Here is a 21,150-nt window from a genome sequence, read left to right as displayed (position 1 = left end):
AGACTACCCACTGCGGATGCATAGGGAATCTTGGCCATCTCGGCCCTCTACTCATCTGTCTGTAGACAATCAGCCTATGATACCTTCACATAAAAAGGCAATGGACAGCCAATAGGCTTTACATCCTACATGTGGAAGAGCTCAAGGACTTTATGAATGTACTCTCTCTGTGACAAGTAGAGGAGTCCCTGATGCATGTCGCATCTAATGCGCATACCAAGTATGTGAGCGGCCTATCCCAGATCTTTCATCTCAAAGCTCTTCTTGAGCTGAGCCCTAAGAGCATCTAGCTCATCATGAGCTTTCCCTACTATTAGTATATCATCCACATAGAGGACCAAAATCAACAAAGAACCATCACGGGCTTTCTTCGTGTAAAGACACAGATCCATAACACTCCTGCTATAGCCCTATGACTGCATAAAGACACCAAACTTATGATACCACTCCCTAGGTGCCTGTTTCAAGCCATAAAGACTTTTCTTGAATTTGCACACTAGGTGCTTCCTGCCAGGTTCTGCAAAGCCCTTAGGTTGCTCCATATAAATCTCATCATGCAAGTCCCCATGTAAGAAAGCCATCTTGACATCCATCTGGTATAAATCCAAGTCAAGCTGAGCAACCAAAGCCAAGACTAAGCGCAGGGTGGTCATCTTTACCACATGAGAAAAGACCTCATCAAAGTCCACACCATGCTCCTGCTTAAAACCCTTTGCTACCAATCTAGCCTTGTATGTCGGCTTCTTGGGGTGTCTAGGGGTACTTTTCAGCTTGTACACCCACTTGCATGGCAAAGCCTTCTTGCGCGTAGGCAACGAAACCAAATCCTAAGTCTCATTCTTATGCAAGGAGTCTATCTGAGACTGCATAGCCCTCAACCAGGAGTGACTGTCACCCCTGTGCATAGCCTCATCATAAGTGAAAGGCTCTCTTGCATCTATAACCAAGACATAATGCATTGAGGGCTAAAATCTATCTGGTGGACATCTGTCTCTAGTAGACCGTCTCACGGTAGGCTCTGCTACCTACCCAGCTGCCTGTCCAACACCCTGACCATGAGCATCTACTGTTGCTGTAGGCTGTCTGACTGGCTGTGCGGGAGCTCTCGGCTCCTCCTGAAATATGACCCTCCGGATCTCAACAACTCTCTCAGGCTACCAATGCATCTTGTCTTCATGGAAGACTACATCATGACTGCGGATGACTTTTTGCACCTGCGGATCCCAGAGACGGTAACCCATCTCGCCTGCATCCCCATAACCAAGGAAAATGCATTTGACACTCTTAGGATCCAACTTACTTCTCTTGTCCGTGGGCACATGGCAAAATGCCTCACATCCAAAGACACGGAGATGCGCATAAGAGGGAGGTTTTTCAATCCATACCTCCTCTGCAACAACCTGGAAATCCAAACCACTAGAAGGTGATATGTTTATGACATGCACAACTGTACCAACTGCCTTAGCCCAAAAGCTCTGTGGTAGGCCTCGTGGCTAAGCATAGTACATACACGCTCCTGGATGGTTCTATTCATCCACTCAGCCAAACCATTCTGGGGGGGGGGGAGGGGGGTATAGGGAGCGGTCAACTAACGCTTAATACCCCTCTCATCACATAACTGCTCAAAAGCACGTGAGACATACTCACCCCCATTATCTGTCCTTAGGCATTTTAGCCTATACCCAAACTGGTTCTCAACCAATGCAAGCCATCTCTCAAACACAGCCAAAACATCGGATTTCAGCTTAATGGGATAAGCCCAAAATTTCCGTGAAAAATCATCTATGAAAGTAACAAAATACTTGGCACCACCCATAGACTGACAAGGCATGGGCCCACAAACATCCGAATGTACCAATGCTAAGGGCTCACTCGTGCGTGGCCTACCAGACTTTTTATGTGTAGACCTAGTCTGCCTACCATAAAGACAATGCTCACATGAATCAAAACATGCATAATCAAGGGGCGGTAAGTACTGCAAACCAGAAAGCATTTTCATTCCCTTCAAAGACATGGCCCAAACGAGCATGCCAAAGAGATACATGTAGGATAGAACCCACAGACAAAACATGATCAATGAAAGAAGATGATACAATCAAGGGATAGAGACTGCCAGCCTTAGCACCTCTCACAATCACAAGTCTCCCACCACGAGTGATCTTCCATGCAGAGTCTCCAAAAGATACATGATAACCTGCGTCATCAAGCTATCCAGCTGACAGGAGACTGCATGTCAAAGCAGATACAAGACATACATCCTGCATAACAAAACTACTGCCAGAAGGAAACTGCAACCTAACATCACCAATGCCCACAATATCAAGAGAGCTGTCATCACCCAAGCGCACAGAACCCGAAACAGTACGGTATGAATGAATACACTCTCGACAAGGTGTCACATGAAAGGACGCACCTGAGTCCAAGAGCCAACACTGTGCATACATAGTATCTCTATCATCTGCGAAGCATTAGAAGAAGCTGCAAGGATATAATCATCATCATCAACATCCTCAGGCTGCATAACATTGATCTCTTCAATTTTAACATTGGACTTTGCATGCACTATGCTGCGATCAGAAGACTTATCGTTACTTTGTCTTTTCCCTTATCTTTGTTCCTTTCATTGTGTAGCTCATGACATTGTGGCCTAATATGGCCCTTTTTCCCACAATGGGGACAAGCAACATCTGCATTCCTGCCACGGGATTTGCTACGTGACTTCCCATGAGACTTGGATCGAGATTTCTAAGAATCCCGTCCATGGCCACTACCACTGCCATGCTTTCCATATCCATCATTCCTGCCTCTAACTGTCATAGCATGTGACACACGAGAGGCATCCAAATTCTTATGGTTAACCTCTTCCTGTAGAAGAGCACTCTCAACATCAGATAATTTCAAGGTAGCAGTAGAGGCACATAATGCAGTGCGGAATACATCCCATGACTCATTAAGAGTACCAAGCAAGAAAAGAGGAGTGACATCCTCTGCAAAATTGATGTCCTGTAAAGTGAAGTTCTTGAGTATGGCATGGAATTGGCTCAAGTGAGCAGACATAGTCACATTCTCCTTCATGCACAGATCCATAAGCTACTTCAGCCAATACATCTGACTCACTGGACTTTTCTTGTCATAGAGATTTTTTATTTTATCCCACAACTGCCATACACTCTGTTCTTCCTCAAATACATTGTAATGAACCTGTTCTGTGAGAGATAATACAATAGTGGACTTGCATAACTCATCAAGCTCAAGCCATTCCTCATCCGGCATAGTTGCAGGCCAACCTCAAAGGTTTGATCTGCGATTTTTGCACCAACACCTACCAAATCTGGCTCTTCCAATAAGAGTAATTCGTACCATCAAGCTTAGTGATGTTGAAAATAGCATGATCAGTGGACAAACTCGCCATAATGCAAGCTAGAAGACTGTAGACAGTTCAAAACTGCTTGCTGTTTACTGCTGCAAAAAATGACCAAAAAATCACCAAAATCGAGAGAAAATGGCGAGAAAAGTGTAACCAAATCTGCTGACCGCCAAGTACTAGTGAAAGTACATCATTTTAGAATATTTCAGCATGAAAAATCCATGTCAGTCCATACATATATGGTTGCTGTAATAAATTACAGATTTCAGTAAATGAGAGCTAACAGTGTCAAAATCGGATCCCAAGTCAATCAGATACTGCCAAGACCAAAGCCGGCATCATGTGGGCATAACATAGGCATATGATAGTCGATAAGCATGAATCCAACACCCAAACATGTCATACAAACATCTGCCAGTGAGTAGGCACACCCCCAGTCAACGAGGCAAAGTGTTCCTGCCACTACCAAGACTTGACACAAGTAGGTGTCAGCTCACAAAGAGAGGGACCCAAAGCAAAGAGTCACCTCATAAGCATCAGAGGAACCAAGACATGAACCATGCATCATCCTGAAGGGTAAAAGATCCCAAATAGTCTCAAAAGCTCAAAGAGCATAGACCGCCTGCTCAATGGCTGTCAAGCATCCAAAGACGCTCCCACTGGCACAAAAGTCATAAATATCAAGCAACAAAGCTCAAACAAAGCGTGTACAAGCACCAGTGACAAGTGTCCAAGATCAAGCATCAATGGCACATCCCGGACATGTAGACGATAGAGCATCCGTATGTAGCATCCATAAGCATGTAAGACATCAAGTACATCCCAAGATACAACTCTAGCAAGCCAATAAATAGCTCAACTAAGCTCCAGGAATCCAAGGTCAAGCCAAGACCGAGCTCCAGTAGCAATAGGCTCCAAACAATGTAACTAGCATGCAGTAATGGCAAAGGCTAAGCATGTCAAGACCGGTCAAACATAAGCAACATACATGCCATAAGTACATCCAAGACAGAGCATCCAAATGCTTTGCAAAGCGAGCTCAAGCTCAACCAATGATCCCAAATCAAAACCAAGCTCTATGTCAAGCCCCAAGTGCCAATACATCACCATATATGCCCGAAACATAGCCCAAAAAGCATAGGCATAAGGATAGATAAGTAAAATGACTTCAATCCAACTATGTACAACAGTGATTTACTGTTCAAAACTGATAATTTCAGCACCAAAATTAGCTCCAAATGGTTGCCAAAAAATAGGCATACATTCCCCTAACATCCGGGCATCAAACTGGACTTGACCAGGCATCAAATGACAATGCCAGCCAAACAAGCTGTAGCATCAAATGTCAGTGTAACACTGTCATAAACTGCATGTGGATTGTTATGACAGTCCCAAAACAATGTTAAATCAGTCCAAATGCTATGCCAACACATCAACCATCAAAACCAAGCATCAAAGCATGTTCATATGCCCGAAATGGAGCCTTTCCAAGTGCCAATGGAGGGGGAGAACTGCTGTTGTGACTAACAATGCGGAAGACATATATGGGAGGGCTGCATGATTGTGCCAACTGTAAATACTGGTCCTGGGGCTGCAAAAAATGGTGGTCAAGCTTCGGAGGGGTTCGGTTAAAGCCAAGGAAGACCTCAAACAAGCTCCATCAAGGGGAGAGCAGCCCACATATGAAATGAGAGCTGGGAGTGTAATGGCTACCCTGTTTTAAGAGGGCTGAAAACTAAGGTAAACCCTGTAAAGAGTGAAGAAATACATGTGTGTAAATGCCTTGAGGGTGCCCAAAGGGGTCGGGAAGGTGCTCGGGAAGCCAGGGAGTGACGGGAGCTCGAAGGAGTAGGATATGGCTGCCGGGAAGGAGACCCAATGCGAGTGGGGAGTTGATGGGAAGCTAAGAATGTCACAAACCAAGCTCAAGAGTCAAGAAGCCGAGCTCTGATACCAGTTGAAAGGTGAGAAGAATCGAAGCTTGCACTCGAGAGCTATGGCGGGAGAACAAGAGCAAGAAAGAGAGAGACAAGAAATGGGAACTCCAACAGTCACAATGTGTGACCGGGCCTTCCTTTATTCAAACCGTCACTAAAAGAATAAAGAATAAAGTGATGGTGATGGGCGCTCGCCACCTGCAATGTGCAGTGGCAGTGACTTTCAGTGTAGTAATACACAGGTGGCTAGGCGGAGGCGCCTTTACCCCCAACACCATTATGGGAAAACATAAGATCGATTATGGGAAAGATAATTTCTTCAAAACAATATGTCAGAGTTGTTGTCAATAGCGAAAGCATCTTCTTCATTCATGAGCTAATTTGGATGGTTGCCATTTTGCACCTATTGTGCTCTTTTCCTGTGGAAACATTCACTGGTCATGTGCCTAGTCTTACCACAACAATGTCATGTGACCCAATCCTTGTTGTTGGTGTTGAATCCGTGTCCATGTCCTTTTGTTCCATAAATTCCCTTAGTGTACAAGAGATTGTCCTTTGAGATGGTTTCTTTTGCATCTTTATTTTTAAGTTTACTTTCTCCATCAAGTAGAGAATGCTCAATGTCTTTGAGTGAGAGATTAGGAACATTACTTAGGGTAGACACAAGGTTCTCATATGGTTCTTGATTTACACTTGCTAGTAGCACTGCTATGGTTTCATCCTCATCTATGTTCTTCTTTAAAGTTGCAAGTTGAGTTTTTAGTCTCTTAAACTTGTTAATGTGCATGATCATAGAAGATCTATTCTTTACATCTAACTTATAGAAATGCATAAGTAATTTTACTTTTGAGTTTTTAGCTTGAGTTCCAAAGATCTTGTCAAGCTCATCTCATGCCTTTTTTGCATCTTTGATGCCAGAGATATGGTGCAATACATCATCAAATAGTCCCTAGACAATGATGCCTAAAGCTTTGTTATTCATCTTTTTCCACTCTTGTCTTAAGCTAGACTTCTTCAATGAACCCGTCTTCATCATCTTCCTTCTTGCCACCTAAATCGCATGTATCATCCTCAAATAGATCCTAGAGGTCTTTCCTTCATGAGATGGTACATTGTCTTTTCTTTCAAGCCGTGAAAGCCTTCGCCATGGAATTTGGCTAGTTGCTCGAGTTCAAACATTTTGAAGGAGGTCTACCCCGAGTATACTCAGGCAGTGTTTATCCTCTTATAATGAGATTGAAGCTTACAAGGGATTTAATCAATTGGACATTCCACATTAAAAAACTTCATGTTTGTCATTGTAAGAACTGAAGTAAAACTAGCAAATGAATTGTTCTTGGATATGTCAAGAAACACAGGTGCCAAGAAGCACTAGATAAGTATCAAGAGATACTATCTTGATGTTAGGCGCTTGATGATGCCTAATCTTCAGGTAGGTTTCTTGATCTTTAGGTGGGTTGCTTCAAATCTTCTTCTTGAAGTTTGCACTTGCTGGAATTGATCAAATCTAAATTACAGGAACTCCAGTTGACTAAGAAGGATGAGAAATTGAAGTGGGAGAAGAGCTCAAACTTGGTGGCTATGGAGTCTCTATTAGGGTTTATAAGACATACTAGTTTTTTGTTTTTGCAGCAGATAGTGGATCATTAACCACAATATTTATGTTGGAAGTATCTTATATGTAGGCTTCAGAAGCCATATATGCATAGGGTGAATTGTGCCTTGTGTCAGGAGTTGGGAGCGTACGACCCCAGCGCAGGCACAGATCTGGATAGCAACAATGAAATCACACAATGTTGACTAGTACGTGCATCAATTGGCTCAATTTTTGTGATAATATGAAGCACCCTGGATTGTAGAGAAATTATCTAGAAGAAATAGAGTTGAGATATGGCCTATAGAGAGAGTTATGAAAGCTCCAAGTATTGGTGGTCTAGTTTAGCTATAGCAGACAAGAAGTTAAAGTGGAGATGGAGGTGAGAAATAAAACCATGAGCTAACAATGAGCTAGCCAAAGGTACAAAGAGATCGGAGAAGCACAGTAGACCTACGCCATGCTTATCTTAGCTCTGATACCATGTCAAAAAGACGAATCTAGAGCATGGTAGGAGCTATGGAGGTTGGAAGATGAATACAAGACTCGTGATATCATAGACAATGGACTGGCTCTTACACAAGTGAATTAGGTTCCAAGATGGAAGCTTGGACTCATAAACACAATCTTGTGTACGAGACTAATAATGACACTAATTGAAAGAAGAAATCATCATGATTTATTGCATTCAACTCTTAAATGTGATTCAAGTACAATGCTTTATAGTAGTTGGATAGTAGCATTCTGCCTCATTGTGCCTATGGGATTCAAGGCATCTCTTCCTAGATCATACATCAATTGTCATAACTTTCAACAATTAGTAGCCTAATTTTTCCAAGTATCAAGGGTACCATGTAATTGTGGATTAATTTCTCCATGCATACCATTGGGGGGGTGGGAGGGTTGTGACATGGGGATACCAAAGGACATATTAAAAGGCTATACACAAGTATGTAACTTTGGATCAAATAATCAAGACTATTCAATCATCTCTCTCTCTCTTCTTGTTTCATGTTCTTATTCTCTTGCTCTTTCTAGTGTATTGAGAGTAATTTTTGCACCACTATGTTGGGGTTGTTGGCTAGTATTGCTTAATAAGATTCTTTATTTTCTTTCAAGTTGGACACTTTCTATGGTCCTTCTTGTCTTTAGTGATCTTCTGATTCCTTGAGTCTTTGGTTGTCTTCATGTTGGATCTTGGGTTTTTTGTTCTTCTTGTAGGATTGCATTCTCTTGAACTTTAAATTTTTGTTCCCATTCTTCATTTGCACTTTATCGAGGAGTTGCATATGCATCTTGATTATAGGTAGCAACTCTATAACTAGTATAGATACACTTTCTATTTGCTTTTGATAACACAACTTGGGAGAATGGGTTTGATTCTTATGGACTTTACATTGATTTATGGAGATACATTTCCTTGAATCCATAGTCTCTTAATGTACATGAGGATTTGGGAGTTGAGAGATCATCTTCTGTTATCAAATAATACCATGGTTTTTGCACACATCACCCTCATTGGCTTTGACTACATTTGGGTTGGGATCGTAGGCTTGATGTTCACTCTTTACATCATTACCATGCTTCAATTTTGGACATGTGGCTTCCTAATTAAAAGTTTTTTCCATAGGTTTTTTCCAAATTAGTGCCAACACACAAGATTCTTTGCACATCACATATACATGATGGGTTATGAATCAAACTTGATTAGTGCTTTGCATAATGATACCAAGAGATTAACAACTATTCAAGTGCTAGTATCTAAATCTTTTACAAGGTGGCATCTATATGCAAGATAACAACTAGCGAGACTTTGTGTCATGTACACAATGCAAGGCTCTTGGAAACTAAAGGAGTGCTTGAGATAACACAATCTACATCACACTAATGCAACTATTAAGCTAGATATTGTGTTTGTGGAGCACTTTGACAATGTTATTTCATAGCTCAAAAATCCATAACTAAACTACCATTTGGGATTGAGACCCTAACTTCCACCAACTTGAATAGCTTGAGGATTTATATCTATGGTGAGACTTATGACTGGGGGTCTTCTCTTGTGCACCATAGTGAAAATTTTGACTTGAGATTCAAGAAGAATTCACTCTACTCAATGTTGATATTGAGTACTTGTCATAAAAACAAGATAGACCCAAAATTTAGACCCTTATTTGTAGAGATCATGCATGCTCTGAAGTGAGCAACGTGAGAAAGCTTATTGAAAGATTTTAACCCCCCCTATGAATGACCTTTGAAGTGATCTATTAACTTGATAAACCGTTCTTATCTACTATGTGTTCTAGTTCAAAAGAAGTGGACTATTTACAAATGTTATGTCACCCTCCTCTAGTTATCTCTTGATTGGAGGCTTTAAATATCATCTTTTTAACTATAATATTGATTATTTAGTGCCTTTAGAGTCTCTTGTGTTAGCTTTGAGATGATCTTTGAGATAAGTATAGTAGCTTCTTAATTGGACCTAAGATGAGTGAGTAATTTGCACTTATACTTGACTATATGCAATGATGGTTATGGTGGCAATAAGATTAAGGTTATTTCATGAAAGCCTTTTTCCTTAAATATGTACAATAATTGTAGCTCTAAAGTCCCATCATTATATCATCTCCACCTCTCCTATGATTGAGGATGCACCGCTATATTCACTCCACCTCCTTTGATTGAAATCCAATTTAGAAACACATCATTTCTTACATCATTAGAATGTTAGTACACATGTTCTAAGGTTCTAAAAATCTTACCTAAGATCATGTACCATTGGACAATGTTTGAGACCTCCTTTGTGCAAACCCAACTCTATTGAAACCCCTTCCCCACCACTATTGTCCCCCTTTCCTTGGAATGGCTACATTCGGCTAATATGGTATAGCCCAAGGGTTGTATCTTTTTCCTCTATTGTGCTACTCTCAAGTTGTGGAATCCCCCTATATGTAGATCTATGAGTTTGAACCTAAGGTTATTGCACTCTACAAGGAAAACTATTTAATTTGTGAGTGACTAGGTGGCTTAAAGAAAGAGAATGGCACAATAGACTGAAGAGGCAACGAATACTATTAAACAAGCCTAGGAAAGTCATATGAAAGCCTAGTGTATGAGCTAGATAAGGCCTACATTTATGACCAATTAGGAAAGTGGTGTTAGCCATTTAGGTCAATGTAGGAGTGTAGGTGAGCATGTAACAACTTATGACCGTATCACTATCCTCACAAAAGATGTTTGCTACCATTTTCATAGTAGATAATGACACTTAACTAACCCATCAAGGTACCTTAAATATTGGAGAGCTAGATGTTTGACCTTTGGTCTCAATTACAAATTGTGATGACTAAGCAAAAAGAACTTAAAAAATATCCAAAATGGCTATACCCATACGGTGCCAACAATGCAATATCATTATCAACGCTTGTTATTCTAGTTCAATGTGATGTAGCTTACTCTTGGGCTTAGTAAAAATATCACTCACCCCATGAGTGGATCTATGTGGATGCTTTTTTGCATGTCAACTATTCATACCACACAATATTTAAGTTTAAGCTATCATTTACTATTGGACTCCATTATTGTGTGTTTCTGGAATACACCTTGAGTTAGTCTTTACCTTCTAATTTCATGGTGCATTGATTAATTTTTGTTCAATTTATTCTCTTTCTTATAAAATCTCCAAATGACTATTTATTCTATGGTATAGCATAATGCTTTGATGTCCCCCACTCATGTGTGATATACAAACATGTGACTAAATCTAAAAGCAATATCTACCACAATGTACTTTGAAGGCTAGTTTCAAATTTTTAAAGGAAAAATTAGTTGATGTGGTAGGAGGCAAGGTTGACACCTTATAATATATATTGTCATGTTTGTTGATATAGAGTGGGAGAGGTTTTGTATTTACACTACATAAGCACGATTGTCTTACTGACCCTTAAATCGTTTTCTTAATATCATTCCCACATGTGGGATATTGCTACCACCCCTCAAACTTCCATTGCATAGAGCAAACATTAGAATTAGGTACCAAAGTATTTAACCAAAAACTATAAGGCAAGCTCTTTGTTTTTATCATGGATCATGCTATCATAAATTTCCTATTTTTTCTCTCAACGAATCCATGTTGCTACCAAGTATATGGTACTATACATCGATGCTTGCACTCTACATCGATTCTTGATGGTGTCGATGTTGCTATAAGTATATGGCACTATACATCGATGCTTGTGGTGTTGTTAGCCACCATCAATGCGTGAAATTCCTTAAACATGTACTTCGCCTCATTCTCAATTATAGGTAAAAACTACATGAAGAAAATAAAACTTTTGAATATAGTTTAGAGATAAAATCGCATAAATTTGCTACAATTGAAGAATGTACAAAGCACAAATATCCGTGAAATGAAGGTGTCCTCCTAAAACCATAAGCATTACTACAAATTGCAATTTATCTAGTATCCCAACTATAACATCCTTAGAAACATCACATTATAATTAGAAAGAGCACAACCATTTTCCTTGTGCAAGTTGCAATTTCTCTATTACCCAACTGAAACATTCTTAGAAGCACATCACATTATAATTAGCAAGAATACAACCCTTCTCAAAGGAAACAACAAACATGTCAAAGTTGAACTATTCTTGCCAACAAGATGCAACAAGGAAGTACAATTCAAATGCCTACAATGTTCCTCACTATCAAGATACCAAGCATTGAAATGAAAAACTATCATATGCATGGCATGCATAGAAGGATCATAATTGCATTGTATGGTGAATGCAATCTTTCTTAAAATCTACATTTTAGAACCAACATCCAATACTTTTATAATTGCCAAAGCATGCTTTTTATTTTTGCTCTATTTAGAGTACAACTTGATAATGTGAAATTTAGTGAGAATTTTTTTCTTCTTATTATTATTATCTAGTCATGGTCTCTATCAAACTTACGTAGAGTTTCTCAACTCTAAGCCATCAACAAAATTGGTTTTTCCCATGATCTTTTACTAACTTACAAAAAATGCTTGGTCAAGTGTATGCAAGGCAACAATTCTACCTAGACCCTTACCTTTTCAATAGCATTAAGGCTAGCTAATTAAATGCAAGGGAATCTAAATTTTTCTTAATCATGAGCCAAGTTATACATTCCAAATCCCAAAAAGAGTCTAGTAAGGTATATTGGTAACTAAGGTTTCATCTAAAATGAATTCATCAACTAGAATAAGTTGCTCCTTCAGATCCTTGACTTTTGTGAGAAATAAAGTGACATTATCCTTATTCATATGCTTAAAATCCAATTGTCAAGTAGGCAACCTATGCCTTGTTAGATACTATTGATAGAGATTGGCACATGCATCCCAAGCCTACTTACCACTTTTGTGTGACCCAAAATGAGACCAATAATGTGTGAGCATGTGTGTTCTATGCATCCCATCTAGATTCTTGTGAGTGGGCTATACATTTGGTATGTTAAAAATATACTTTTCCACTAATAATTGACTTAGATGAATGTGTGTGTGTGCACGCACACATGCATACGTGCACACATGTGTGTGTGTATGTGAGAGAGAGCATAGCTAGCCATTCATACTTCCTACCAAGTTATACAATTTGTTATCATCTCATTTCCTTGGTACTTGCAAAAGATACATATAGAAATTGAATAACATCTACATAAAACATGTGCAATGCAAAATGAATATTTAGGAAACCAACTTGTTTTAAAGAAAATATAGAGAAGTGTTTTAGTATTTGATAATAAGCATTGTTAGATATGCTCAATGCCCCACTCTCGTAAGGTGCCACTAATGATCCATGGTGCTATAAGTTGTAAAGCCCCCATTATGAGGAGAAGCCATATGTAAGCACGAACATTGAGTGGGTCCTAACTCGTATGTTAGATGAGATCTATGTGATCAAATGGACAAAAGGTGACCTGTGTGTATGGATCTAGCCTTTGGGTTAGGATAAAGTAGTTATGCTGGTAGCAACTCGAGGCACAATGCATTGAGTTGCGAGGGTGGAAGTTATCAAGAGTCTCTATTTTGGGGCTATTCCCCGGCTAACTAAAAAAGGTTCATAATATGGTCGAACATACTGACTAGACTACCTTCTTGAGCTATAAAAGGAAGACCCCTCTAAAGCATCGTCAATCTATCTTTCACCTAGTCAAAGTTCTTCCAACTACCCTTAAGCTCTTCACCTATCATCTGTCTAGATCATCATCTAAGCTTTACAATGAAAACACATGGGTGAACAAAGCCATCTTTGTGCTAGTTCATTTGAAATTAAAGCAATCCCCATTCTTCTCATATTTGTTGTGTGTTCTCTACTCCTTGCAAAGATTCTATCCATTGTGCCATATAATTTCTATAAGCATAACTCCCAAATGCACCACCCCAAAGGATAAAGCCCAATGGAGCTAGCTAATTGCAATCTTTGACCACCAAAACTCACATGCTACATCAAAACTTTTATTGTGATGTCATTTTGTGTATGGTAGTTCTTGTGCCATTCTTTGGTAAGATAAGGCAACATTTATTCCTTCAAAATGTTTCATTTTATCCATACTCTTGAAAAACACATTGTTTGATAGTTTTTAACAAGTCACTTAATGTCTTTCATTGGTTTAGTTCTAAGCGTACTCATAGTAAGTTTTATATGGGTAATCTCATTGCTTAAGATCAACTACTAGACCCTAAGTACCATACTTTGGGATCTCATTTTTATTTTATGATGGCAACTCATTTCAATGAGCACTTTATTGCTTCTTAAAATCAATTGTGGAGTTGAATCAAGATTGGAGAAGTGACTTGGTAGATGAGTGTAGATGGGCCAAATTGCTACAATGATACTATTATTCATGTGGATCCAAAGAAGGGGCTTTTTTTATTCAAAATTAAATTGATAAGATCCTTATGCTCGTGAGATAGCATCAAGAGGCAATTACTTGTCTACTGGAATGACTTGAAAGTTAAAGGCACACATGCTTCTATGCTTCAAATTTAGGAGGCATGTCTTTAACATTAGAAATATTGCTAAGGACACATAATTAATTGTTTTTGTTTGGGATAAAGCATCCAATATTAAATTGCGAAGGATTGCTTGAAAGTAAGATGCTTACACTTGTGTAGGAGCCCACACTCAAGAAAATGTGAGATATTGAGACCATCTTGTGAAGTGTAAGGAACCCACACTCAAGAAATTATGAGATATCAAGGCCATCTTGTGAAAACCCACATTGGCACTCTTCTCTAGTCCTTCAACAAATATAACATTGTTTTAGTATTTGGTAGGCATAAGTTCCAAATGCACCACACCCCAAAGGATAAGCCCCCAATGAGCTACCTTGTCGTGGTTTTTTGAACCTCTAACCTTCCAAAACTCACATACTCCCATCCAACTAGGTGGTGGTTGGTTTATGACCACCTTGACACCCAAGTTAATGTAGCACAATACTCTTTCAATGATGGATTATTCAAAATCAATATTACATCATATCATTCCTCTTTGGCAAAAGCTATCAGGAAACTAAACATTACTAATGGTAACATACATTCATCGGCTTGCAAGAGCAAATTAGCCTCAAGGTGCAACTTGAAGCTAATGCCTAAAACAATTGACACCATTTCTTCTAGCACATGGGTTCAAGACTAAACTTTGTATTGGAAAAAATTGCGCTTCTAAAAAGCTTTGTCATATTGCTTCTTGTTAATTAAATCTCAATTTCTTATCATTGCATGTAAGGGCATATGCTCTTACAATGAGACAGGTGATTTTTTCTTTGATAAATTACCCCTTAGTTAACTCAAGTGAACTATGTTTGGAAAAAAAACGCTAATAAGGGCCTAGTCGCGGCCCCCCCCCACCCCCGCCCCAATCACATCGTCGCACTCCCTGGGGGCAAGGGCAGTGGGGCTATCTTAACTCTGCGTTCTCGCCACTGCCGCAAGTGAAAAAGGCAGTTTTAGCAGAGTGCTAGTAGGGTTAACGCTTCTTATTGGTGGATGCCAATGTTTTCAAGCCAATGAAATCACCATGTCTACAGCATAAATACGCTTTTCTTATTTATCTGTCCAAATCCTTCATTCCTAGTCCCTAGGCGCGACCGGTGTGCAGCTTTATCACCCACAAACCAAGTTGCCCTTCGGTGCGATGGGGCCCTAATAACAAAGGGGTGATGCTCCATGCAGGCTCGTGCACTCTGGTTTTACTTATCAGGGGCATGAATGGGAAAAGAGGGTTCAAAGTTCACTTGAGATTCCCATGATAGAAGAATATGTGCCAGCAATACTCGTAGTTACACCAATGGTTATGATAACAACACATGCCACCACCTGCATCCGTTACACTAATCAGTAGAGAAGCCCTTGATATGTGATGAATCTAAAATACTATAGTCAAATTAAAGATTATTGGTTAATATTATCACAGATCTGATACCTCAAACATAGTCGCTCTACTTCTGTAAATTACCAAGAAACAAACACAAGGCAGAATGACAGCCTGCAAATAAAAGCCAGAAATGAGATCCTAAAATATGGTATTTGGGGCCCAACAGTTGATTTTAAGCAATGGGGATCGCTCATTGAGAACTTACCACAAGCATACTCAGAACCGAACCAATCAAAGACATCAAGTAACCTGTCAAAAATCACCAAACAACTTGGTTTTAAAGAGCACAGATAAAATGCAGTGTTCTGAAAGGATAAGAGCCACTTTGTCTTTACCAAATAGGGGTACAAGAGCCGCCACACACAGAATGGATATCACAAGAAAGGTTCTGACGGTGATTGTCAGGGCCCTTTTGCAGCAAGGACTCAGGCTTCTTGTTGGTAAGAGCTCCTCCAAGCCCATTCCTATTGGTGCTACTATAAGAGCAAATGTGCTACTATTGTCAAAGGTACAAGTTGCATTCAAATGTAATTAGAAATCACAATTTTCTAGCAAATAGAAAACCTAGATGGAAGGATATTTGGTAAATGGATTCAAAACCTGCAAAAAGTCAAGAGACCTGTCAGTTTTACATTCAACACCCTCCTGCAGAGACAGAAATGCAAAATTAGGAAAATAAAAGTGTGAGAAACTTTGTTTTGTCCAGGATAATAGTTTAACATGTGCATTTGTGCATGTAGAGAGAGAGAGAGAGAGAGAGAGAGAGAGGCACACAAAGAGAATTGCCATGCCTTTTCCTTTTTTGCATTGTCTATACGTGGGTATGTTCATAGGTGGGGAAGAGGGGGAGACGAGCACAGGGACAAGCAGCCTTGCATTGCAAACAGAAAATGTGCATGTGGAAAGTATGATTCATGATAGCAACTCATTTCAACCAGCACAATGGTGCCTGCTGAAACCAACTGCACAGTTGAATATATGATTGGAGGAGCAGTTTGGAAGTTGAGTGTAGGTAGGCCAGTTTTGCTGCAACAGTGTTCCTATTCGTGTGGATCCGAAGAAGGGGCTCTGATTTTTTGTTCGAAAAATAAATTTTATAGGATGCTTAAGCTCATGAGACAGCACGAAGAGACAATTATGAACTGCAGTTCAGGTGTAGAGGACTGCTGAAGTAAGAGGCACATTCTTGTAGGCTTCAATTTAGGAGGCATTTCTTAACATTAGAAACCTTCAAAAGAATACACAATCAATTGTTTTTGTTCTAGAGTTAAAGTGCCCAATATTGAACTGCAGAGGCCTGCTTGGAAGTAGGCTGTGCACACTCTTGTAGAGTTCAATCGAGGCAGCATTTCTTAACATGAGAAACCTTGCTAGGAACACAATCAATAGTTGTCATAATTGCATGATGGCTTGAATAGGAATGAGTGTTCATTGTTGTACTTCCTGTGAGTGTGCAATGGAAGAAAGCCATGAACACAAAGAGAGAGAGAGAGAGAGAGAGAGAGAGAGAGAGAGAGAGAGAGAGAGATGAAAGAAAGAAATCTGTACTGACTGAAGACAAATGCTGACTACAAAAGAGTGAACTGATCAGTCCTTGCATGCAGCCTAAGGCATCAATGAGGGCACCAGATCAGGCTGCGAATGATGATGGCAGCACTAGAGACAGAGGATTATGCCAGAGACGGAGTGTGCAAATCAGCAATTGGCAGAAGACAAAGATGAGAGTAATCAGCCAAGTGGGAGGCGTGAAATAGCGGAAGTCCCTCCAAACTGGTCAACCTGAATCTGGGGCGTAAAAATGGGCTGACCTGCCATAAAATCCCTGACAACTGCAATAAATGCAGTTTGACTGCACCAGAATACTGCATAAATGCTGATGTGGCAGTACGGATGCTGATGTGGCAGTCTGGAGCAGTCGCAATGTGGCAAGGGGCAGAAAAATGACTGGAAATGCACACTAAACTATCAAAGCTCCAATGTCTCCGTCAAACTCTGACATGAGCTCACAACTAGGAGATGACAGACTGACAAACCCTAAAATAGACGAGCTAACACCCCGCCTCTTAGAGCCTAGGAGGGTTTTAAGACCCTACAATCTCATGTGATGAAGCATGGAAGCCTTGGGCAAAGGCTTCATGAAGAGATCCGCTGCATTGTTGTCCACGGGACAATAGGCCACTGACAACTTGGAATCCACAATCCGCTCTTGAACATAATGGTATTGAACCTCGATGTGCGTCATGTAAGCATGAAACACAAGGTTCTTTGCCAGAGTGCAAGCGCTTTGCTTGTCCATGCATAGTTGAGTGGATTGTGTATGTGGAAAGCCAATCTCCACCAACATAAGATGTGACACACTGCATAATTGTAGAACAAAGGGCTTGGTACTTTGCCTCGATAGAAGAAATAGCCACAATAGGCTGCTTCTTACTACTCCATGAGATAGCTCCCGATCAAAGGGAGAAAGCGTAACGTGTAGTGGACCATCTTGAATCCACATCACCTACCCAATCGGAGTCACTCCATCCAGAAAGAGTGGCCCCTTCTCCATACATGACCCCATGGGATCAAGCCCCATGAAAATAGCACACAACATGCAAGGCGACTCTCCAATGAGCCTAAGTAGGAGTCTTCATGAAAGAAGACAACACCACCACAATGGAAATATCCGGCCGAGTGTGAATAAGCCAAATCAAGGAGCCAACAAGGCACCTAGCATCTTCAGCCTTGGGAGGCTAAGGTGAACATGTGAAACATGGAGAAGGAACGAAGTTGCTGTTTTTTGCAAGTTTTTGCTGTTGGTGAAGGAGAAAAGGCCATGTTTTCAACCTTTTGGAGCAGATTTTGAGTTTTCATCTACTTCCAGCAAGTGAAACTCTTTGAGGACAAGTGGAGGAAGCCCTAGCAGGCACCACCAACATGCACGGAGTCGGAGGAGGCTGCCCTTTTTTTTGTGCAAGTCGTTCCATGTACAACGTCGACCAAACTTGATGCAGAGTTTTAGGCTATTATGGACCATAAGGTCCTTGTGTTGCCAGCCCTTCCTTTGAATTAAAAGCTCAATGGGGAGAATTACTGCATTTGGCGCATAGTGATACTTGCCATACTAGAGTCTAATGATTTGGAGAAGCTCTTGACCAAGGGCTATAGACCATCATACAGCCCGTGGATGCTTCTAAGCTTTCTGCAAATAAGAAAGCCCAATTAATGAAGGTACAAGCACATTGGGACAAATTAAATGCCTGCATCTGTTCTTTCCTCTCTCTCTTGTACTCCAGCCATCAATACTTATGTCAAGCACTTGACCATGGCTCGGGAGATATGGCTCGAGCTAGATCAAATGTACAATCGGATGACCATGATGAAGCGGATATCTCTAGAGGCTCAAGCAAGGAATTTGAGTCCTAACAAGTCTTCTTCTATGCAGAAGCATGTTAATAAGGTTCGACAATTAGAGATACCGGTCCAAAATACAGGGCAATTACCTCGAAGGACATGGCAATAACTCTTTCTCTCCCAGTTAACTACTCCGATTCAATGTATTTTATTTTCCCTTGATTGCTTCAAGGTAAATTGAGACCCCTAAGTGGAAGAAGTCGGTTCCAATGGTCTTGGACCAAGAGGAAAAACTCAAACGTCAGAACACTCCCAAGTTGAAGGCTTTGACCGGCTAGTCTTCCGAACAAATGGAAAGGATAACAACAATAAGAAGAAATATGAGAAGTCCAAATAGAACAAAGCCAAGGATTCTATTTGCCACATCTGTGGCAAGACAAGTCATTGGAAGAAAGATTGCCCCGACCAGGGCAAGAAGGACACCAAGAAGGAGAAGACTACAAAGAACTCCAGAGCGGTGGCTACTCCTTCATCGGCTGCCTTCCTCCATTTATAGGTGATAGAGGATGTTTCTCCAACGGCCACTAATACAACAATGATGGCCCTACAATCTTGTGAGTGGATTGTGGACACTGACACTTCCCACCACATGACTCCTGATGAGATTGCCTATATGCATCTGATACATGAGCAAATTCTCATAGGTAACGATTCTTCGGTCCACATCAAAGGCAAGGGTGATATGCAGCTGATTTCAAATGGGCGAGATGGTGCCTACACATCAGAGGTACTCTATGCTAGGTCTAGGATATCATCCACTTTCAATGAGCAAGATCTGTGCCCTTGGTTTGACAGTCAAGTTTGATAAGGACTCCTTCCAAGTTCTTGATGGAGTATCTCAAGAGGTTCTTTGTGCAAGACATGAGAATGGAGTTTACAAGATGCGGTCTTCTTTTGCCTTTTCTTCTCTTCTTCTTTCTTCACTGACTTCGACCGAGCTATGGCATGCTCGATTTAACTACCTCGAGTACAAATTCCTTCGAAAGGCGGTTCGTGGTCAATTTATGCAAGGATTACCAGAGATAGGATGAGGCACCCGCCATATGTATCTTGCGTTTGTGGCAAGCAACATAGAGATGCTATTTTCAACAAGGCTCCACGACGGGCTAAGAAGCCCTTGGAGCTTTCTTGGATGGACTTATGCGGGCCCATGAAGACAGAGCCCCCTAAGGGGAGTTTGTATTTTATGCTAATTGTTGATGATTTTAGAAGGATGATATTGACATACATCTTGGTGTTGAAGTCCAACGCATTCTCACATTTTAAGGATTGGTTGATCTTTGAAGAGAACGGGTCCTGTAGAAAACTAAAGACCTTGCATTCCAATAAGGGAGGAGAGTTTGTCTCCTAAGAGCTAACTCGTTTTTGTGCAGATTGTGGCATTCACCAGGAGTTTGCCAACACAAATACCCCTAAAGAGAATGGCATATTGGCGATAGATAGCATGGACTATGATGGAGTAGCGGCAAAGATCTCAATGTCTATGAGCCAAAGCAATGGCCACTATTGCCCACATCCTTAATCAATCCCCTACCTCAGTCGTGGTTGGTACGACTCCTTTTGAGACTTACTTTGGACAAAAGCCGAATGTCTCTCATTTCAAGATGTTTGGGTGTGATGCATATGTTTACAACCCAAAGAAGAAGAGGGGCAAGTTTAAGCCGGCTTCCAAGAAACAAGTGTTTGTGGGATACATAGCTTGCAATCCCAAGGATACAGGCTTTATGATCTCACTTCCCTTAGAGGTGTACACAAGTCGAGATATTTAGTTTGTAGAGTTTCCAGCTACAAAGGGGAGTGTTGAGCATCCCATTCTCAGAGATCTAGGTGACAGTTGTGTACTTGCTCCATTGCCTCCAAAGCCTGTACCTATTGAGACTCCACCCTCAATGGAGGAGGATATTGATGTACCACTAGATTCACCCATTGAGTCAGCCCTAGTGGATATTCCAGAGACTTCGATAGAGGGAGAGTGGCAAGGGGAGTATCAGCCTCCTCCTTGTTGGACTCGTGATACACTCCATGATTCAAGGATTGAGGAAGTTCCTAAGGACTAGCAACCACAAGATGGCCTCTTGGCGCTCTTGAAGGAACTAGGAACATTCCACCAAGCTTGTTTATACCAACTATTGTTTGATGACTCCTACCATACAAGATAAGGAGCCACCTCCGTAAAGGAGACTTTAAAGTCACATCATTGAAAGAAGGCTATGAGCAAGAGTTGGAAACTATTGAGTGGAGTGGCACTTGGGATCTTGTGTCGCATTCCATTCATAAGAAGGTGATTGGAGTCAAATGGGTCTTCAAGACCAAATACCATAGTGATGATACTCAAAATAAGCACATTGCACGCCTCGTTTGCAAAGGGCTTTGCACAGTGGCCAAGGGTGGATATCCATAATACCTTTGCACCTACAACTCGGATGGCTACCATTAGGGCCATTCTTGCCTTAGATG

The 21,150-nt window shown here is 40.8% G+C and overlaps 1 protein-coding gene across 1 annotated transcript in view; it reads right to left on the bottom strand.

The window, feature by feature from the left end:
• Positions 1–14,392: 14,392 nt before the first annotated feature.
• The window catches only part of LOC148034551 (amino acid transporter AVT1I-like), a 56,855-nt gene continuing 50,097 nt past the window's right edge, over positions 14,393–21,150 (bottom strand). Inside the window, exons 9-13 of the mRNA XM_087680537.1 lie at positions 15,878–15,897; positions 15,633–15,787; positions 15,503–15,546; positions 15,346–15,408; positions 14,393–15,239 (exon numbers count right to left, since the gene is read on the bottom strand). Coding sequence (XP_087536663.1) covers positions 15,147–15,239; positions 15,346–15,408; positions 15,503–15,546; positions 15,633–15,787; positions 15,878–15,897 — 375 coding nt within the window. The 3' untranslated portion in view covers positions 14,393–15,146. The remainder of the gene's footprint in view (positions 15,240–15,345; positions 15,409–15,502; positions 15,547–15,632; positions 15,788–15,877; positions 15,898–21,150) is intronic.

Source organism: Lygodium microphyllum, chromosome 6 (genome assembly GCF_053477565.2).
Source record: "Lygodium microphyllum isolate KBCC chromosome 6, Lygodium_microphyllum_v1.1.10, whole genome shotgun sequence".
Classification (NCBI taxonomy): Eukaryota; Viridiplantae; Streptophyta; class Polypodiopsida; order Schizaeales; family Lygodiaceae; genus Lygodium; species Lygodium microphyllum.
This window is presented reverse-complemented; position numbering and strand designations above follow the sequence as displayed.